The sequence below is a fragment of the Gallinula chloropus genome (genome assembly GCF_964237585.1).
Source record: "Gallinula chloropus genome assembly, chromosome: 22".
Classification (NCBI taxonomy): Eukaryota; Metazoa; Chordata; class Aves; order Gruiformes; family Rallidae; genus Gallinula; species Gallinula chloropus.
This window is the reverse complement of record NC_140107.1, coordinates 1,377,417-1,383,416: the sequence shown is the minus strand read 5'-3', so window position 1 is coordinate 1,383,416 and position 6,000 is coordinate 1,377,417. Positions and strand designations below refer to the sequence as shown.

Below are 6,000 nucleotides of genomic sequence, written 5' to 3'. Positions count from 1 at the left end.
ACACTCCTCAGGTACAGTCCAGAGAAAAACAAATCTCCAAAGCTCTGCTCTGCCCACGGGTGAAACTGGAGTGACAGTTCTGAAAAGCTCATTGCTATCCACAGGGGATTTAGTCTGAGATCACATCATCCTTCTATTTCCTGACTGCTGCCAGGCAGGACTGAGTTCTCGAGAGCCCACAGGTGACCCTGCTCAAGGCAGCACAAAGCAGACCTCCCAAAAGGGTCCTGCCTGGAGTTTTCCCAAAAAAAGTGAGTCAATCTGAGGGTATTCCCTAATAACTGTAATAGGTTTTCCTCAAAGAAGAGTTCCCTTAATTCTCACTGCCTTTTCCTCCTTGGACAGGTCTCCACACTTGACAGCAGCAGATGTCCAACAGCAGCAGCTCCATCAGCCAGTTCCTCCTCCTGCCCTTTGCACACACACGGGAGCTGCAGCTCCTGCACTTCTGCCTTTTCCTGGGCACCTACCTGGCTGCTCTCCTGGGCAATGGCCTCATCATCATCACCATAGCCTGTGACCACCACCTCCACACCCCCATGTACTTCTTCCTACTCAACCTTTCATTGATTGACATGGGATGCATCTCAACCACTCTACCAAAATCCATGGCCAATTCCTTGTGGGACAAGAGGGAAATCTCGTTCTGGGGATGTGCTGCACAGGTCTTCCTGGTTTTCTTCTTGGCTGGTGCAGAGTACTTTCTTCTCACTGTCATGGCCTATGACCGCTACGTTGCCATCTGCCACCCCCTGCACTACAGGACCCTCCTGGGCAGCAGAGCTTGTGTCCACATGGCAGCAGCTGCCTGGGCCAGTGGGTTTCTCAATTCTGTGCTGCACACAGCCAATACATTTTCCCTGCCCCTCTGCCATGGCAATGCTGTGGACCAGTTCTTCTGTGAAATCCCCCAGATCCTCAAGCTCTCCTGCTCAGATGACTACCTCAGGGAAACTGGCTTCCTTGTTGTTACTTTTTGTTTGGGTTTTGGATGTTTTGTGTTCATTGTGGTGTCCTATGTGCAGATCTTCAGGGCCGTGCTGAGGATCCCCTCAGAGCAGGGACGGCACAAAGCCTTTTCCACCTGCCTCCCTCACCTGGCCGTGGTCTCCCTGTTTGTCAGCACTGGTGTGTTTGCCTATGTGAAGCCCCCCTCCATCTCCTCCCTATTTTTGGACATGGTATTGGCATTTCTTTACTCAGTGGTTCCACCAGCAGTGAACCCCCTCATCTACAGCATGAGGAACCAGGAGCTCAAGGATGCCGTGTGGAAACTGATGACTGGATGTTTCTAAGCAGCAATAAACTGCTCATCTTCTTCTGCATATCGCTGGCCATGGAACTCAAATTAGGATCAGTCTGTATTTAGTAGGGACTTTTAGGTGCTGTGGGGCTTTTTCCTTCTATTTTGTCTCTGATGTAATACCACCTTCATCCCATTCCTCATGCAGTATCTCTGGTCTTGTTTAACTCAGACATGGCAGCAGAAGAAACACTCCCCTTCCCCTGTACCTGCATCACCTCCAGTTTGCCTCTTCATCTCTCTGGTCATTCAGGTGTTTCCACCTCTCCTGATGGCACAGCCATGCCTACGGACATCTTTTCAGGAGACTGGTGGGATGTATGAACTTCACTTTGATCACAGATTTCCACCTCCACTTGCTCTTTGGACATTCAGATGCTGCTCAGCTCTCTGATTTCTGCTTTGAATTTCAGTGAGTTGGAAAATGTCCCATCTCTCAGAAGTCCAAAGAACTGTTCTGTCAGGCATTCAGTGTGTTGATAAATGACCTTTCTATGTACCTGATTAACACTGTTCTGAGAGAGAATCTCCTCTGGAAGCTGACCCCCTTCACACGCTGCTTGGCCGTAGCAGGCAGCTGAGGAGAGAGATTTCATGGTTATTAAACTGTGTCATGTTTAACTGCTGTTTGTTGTCAGAGAAATCTTTCCCAGCCTGTGAGCACAAATGATGGGAGGAAAAGTGTTGGGAGTCCCAGGAGGCCAGCAAGAGAACTGCTGGGCTTGGGGAAGAGCAGGGTTCTCCATGCAGGTTTTGATCTGAAGAGACTGCTTTTCCTGCCTGTCCAGATCTCCTCAGGAGACCTCTGGACCAGCACCCAGTGCAGCATGCTGCTGAACTGTCTTCCATGATCTGAGATGTGACAGAAACATTTTTTCCTGTGAAAAAATCCTCCATTGTGAAACTCCTTTGAAATTTTCATCACTCAAATAAAACCTCTCCAATTAGTTATACAAGGTCTATTTTTTTAAAGGAAATGACTTGAAGAGCCATGCTTGTAGGGAATTCTCTGTGATTAATGAGCCCCATGGTGTGTTTTCTTCTGAGTCCACGGACTTCAGATACCAAGAGGAGAGAGAAGAAACTTCTCCAGATATCGAAGTCAGGAGTAATGCCCAAAGTACCTTGAAGAATTAACAAGCCCTAATATGAGCCATTACTGACAAAGCCTCCCCAGGGGCTCCTTAGAGCAGACAACTGGAGGCCATGAGGACAAACCCAGGCAAAGCATAGGCAGCTCTGATGCTGAGGACACCCTGGCTTGGTCTGATGAAACAGAAATGCCAAGCGCTGATCCCCAGCCCCTAGGCAGGGAGATCCTGGCCCCCACCACCCTCACCTGTGTCTCAGAGCTCTTCCTTGGGATGTGGGGTGTGATGCCAAGGGACAGACAGGGGTATGATACATGGTGTACTCCCCTGGGGTGGGTGCAAGGAGGCAATGATACTCCATGGCTGTCAGGACAATGTGTCTCCTCTGAGGCCTCTGTGGCAGGAATATCAGTCCTAGTCAAGGAGTCAAAGGTCTGGCTGACACCCTTGGCCATCTGCACCACAGCCCATGCCACACTGCCCCACGCCTGTGCTGTTTGCCTGCAGGCTGCAGGCACCCATCCCCCTTCCCCACCTTGATCTCACTCCATGATGTCCCTGCCTGTACTGCTGTCTCTCCCTCCTCTCCAGCTGTTCCCACAAACACAAAGCCACCAGCTCATCCACACTTCCTCTGAGTGACTTTTATCACCACAGCACTGCCCTCAGAGTGGCTTTCCTTTATCCTCACGTCCACTCTGACCTTCAAAGCTGCAGTTTCACCTTGACTTCCTGTCTTACGTTCTTTAATGTAGCACAAAAGGGCTTCCCTCAGCCTCCCCTTCCCCAGGCTACAGAAGCCCACGTCTCTCAGTCTCTCCACACAAGACCCCTAGCCATATCTAGGCAGGCTTTTATCTGACAACACGACAGTTCCTCCCCTTCCTCCAGACCGGGGAGCCCCACACTGGGACTGACTGCTCCAGACTTGGCCTCACTGGTGCTGAGTCCAGATGGATCAGAACAGCCCTTGTCTGCGTGGCCACACTCCTGACAGTGCAGCCCAATGTGCTCGTGGCCAGACCCCTGTTCAGCACCTCTGACTGCTATGGCTTCCCCTGGAATGCCCAAATTCTTCTCCTTGCAGCCAGTTCTCCACCCATCATGTCTGAGCTGCCTTGATGTGGGGTTGTTGTGCTGGAAACTTTTCTCATGGTTTCACCTCATGGGGTCGACCACATGAAAATTAATTCCATCCCAGTCTAATTAAGATCAGAAAAAGAAGATCTCTTCTGGATGGGAATCTTCTTGATGTTTTTATTCAAATCTCATCCCAGAATTTCTCAAGGTTTGTTTGAAGTGATGCTCCATTTTGTTAATGGTTCCTGTGTGCTTGCAGATGGCTCTCCAACTTGGGGTGCCACTAACAAAGTGACAGCAACAGGTGTTAAAGAAGGTGAGAAATAAGAAATAAAACCAAGAGATCCTTTCTAAATGACATTGCAGTGAACCACTGGAAGAAGCCTCATGTCCTCAAAGCCTGCTCCCCCTTGTCTTGGAACAGAACCACAGTTGTAGCTGCCTGAAGGTCAATATAGGAGAGCTCAACTCATGAGAATGCTTTTGGAGGACAGTGATGATGTTACTAGACTCAGACAACCACAGAGTACCGGGCTGAAAGGGAACTCAGGGACTATTTGGTCCAACCATTTTTGGCAAGGGCTCAGTCTCAAGAAAAGCACCACACAGACCAACTGGCCCCACCCTCCATCCCACTGACTCTTACAAATGTCTGATGTTGGGGAATCCATCACTTCCCACCGAACATTGTGCAAACCCTTGTTCTCAGGGCAAAAGTTTCTTCCTGTGTCCTGTGGGAATCTCTCCAGCAGGAACCTGCACCCATTATTCCTCAGCTATTCCATGTGATTCCTTCTAAAAACAGGAGTCTCCCTTCTTTGGAGACAGCCTTTAAGTACGGGGACCTGTTGATGAGGTGTCCCCTAAGCCCTTTTGTTCTGAAAGCTGAACAAAACCAGCTCCCTCAGCCTTTCCTCAGATGGCAGGCTGCCCAGGCCTTGGGTCATCTTTGTGGCCCTTCTTTGCACCTTCTCCAGACTGGACATGACTTCATTTTTTCAGAGCAGCGACCAAAACTGCACCCAGAATTCCAGGTGTGGGCTGACAAGTGCTGAGCAGAGTGGAACAGTGACTTTATCATGTGTGCTGGTGATCCCCATGCTGAGGCACCTCAGAGCTGTTTGCTGCAGCAGCACTCTGTTTCTTCCTAGTGAGCTGCTTGTTCACAAGAACCCCCAGGTCCCTTTCCACAGAGCTCTTCTCCAGCAAGGGGGATCCCAGTCACTGCTGCACTCCTGGATTATACTTTCCCAGCTCCTAGACCCCACACTTGACCTTGCCCACTCTTCCAGCCTGTCCATATCTTCCTGCCAGATAACAATCCCTTCCCAAGTGTCTACTTTCCCTGCTGAGTTTGGTATACCCCACAAACTTCACCAGGGCTAAATTCATTTGGGTCAAACTTGAGGAATCTTGTTCCAGCTCCCCAGTGCACGACAGCAGGGCAGGACTGTGATTGCCCCATGACTCTTTTGTATATTTGGAGATGTTCTTGGCACTACTACTTGCAGGGAGAAGTTTATGATATTTCACAAGGACAAGTGTAGGGTCTTGCATCAGGGGAAGAAGATCCCCAAGAAGATCCACCAGTATAGGTAGGGGACTAGGCTGTTGGAGAGATCCATAGGTGACAGGGACCTGGGGGTCCTGGTGGACAATGGGATGACCATGAGCCAGCAATGTACCCTCCTGGTTAAGAAGGCCAGTGGCATCCTGGGGTGTATTAGAAGGGGTGTGGTTAGTAGGTCAAGAGATGTCCTTCTCCCCCTCTCCTCTGCCATGGTGAGACCGCACCTGGAATGTTGGGTCCAGTTCTCGGCCCCTCAGTTCAATAAGGACAGAGAACCCCTTGAAAGAGCCCAGCTCAGGGCCTCCAAAAGTAGAAAACCTTCCTTATGAGGAAAGGCTGAGGGAGCTGGGCCTCTTGATCTTGGAGAAGAGGAAATTTAGGGGCTGACCTTATTCAGGTTTATAAATATATAAAGGGTGAGTGTCAGTAGGATGGATCCAGGCTCTTCTCAGTGATGGTCAGTGATAGGACAAAGGACAAGAGGTGCAAGCTGGAGCAGAGGAAGTTGCATGTGAATGTAAGGAGAAACTTTCACTGTAATGGTGACAGAGCACTGGGACAGGCTGCCCAGAGAGGCTGGGGAGTCTCCTCCTCGGGAGACATTCAAACCTGTCTGGATGTGTTCCTTTGTGATTTAGTCTGGGTGATCCTGCTGTGGCAGGGGGTTGGACAAGACAATCTTTCAAGGTCCCTTCCAAGTCTGGATGTTCTGTGATTCTGTGATTCTGTGACAGTACTTCCTTCATCCATTGCAAAGTCTCCATTACCTTCAGAAGTGCTATTCCCATTTCCTTGCTTTATTGGGGGGGTGGGGCTGGTGTTTGGCTTTTTACACTGTAGGACAAAGGCATTTTCTCCTCATCCCCTTTCCTCTGTGTGTAGCTGCTATTCCAAACACATCTGCTTTATGTCTATCCATGCCAGTCCCTTCCCTGTCTGCAGATAACCAGGCTCAG

The 6,000-nt window shown here is 49.9% G+C and overlaps 1 protein-coding gene across 1 annotated transcript; it reads left to right on the top strand.

Annotated features, from left to right (window-relative positions):
• Nucleotides 1-368: 368 nt before the first annotated feature.
• LOC311200085 (olfactory receptor 14A16-like) lies at nucleotides 369-1,295 on the top strand (the record flags this gene model as incomplete). Its single annotated transcript, XM_084274253.1, has 1 exon — nucleotides 369-1,295. The coding sequence occupies one exon, from the start codon at nucleotides 369-371 to the stop codon at nucleotides 1,293-1,295; it is 927 nt and encodes a 308-aa protein (XP_084130379.1).
• Between the last annotated feature and the right edge of the window lie 4,705 nt (nucleotides 1,296-6,000).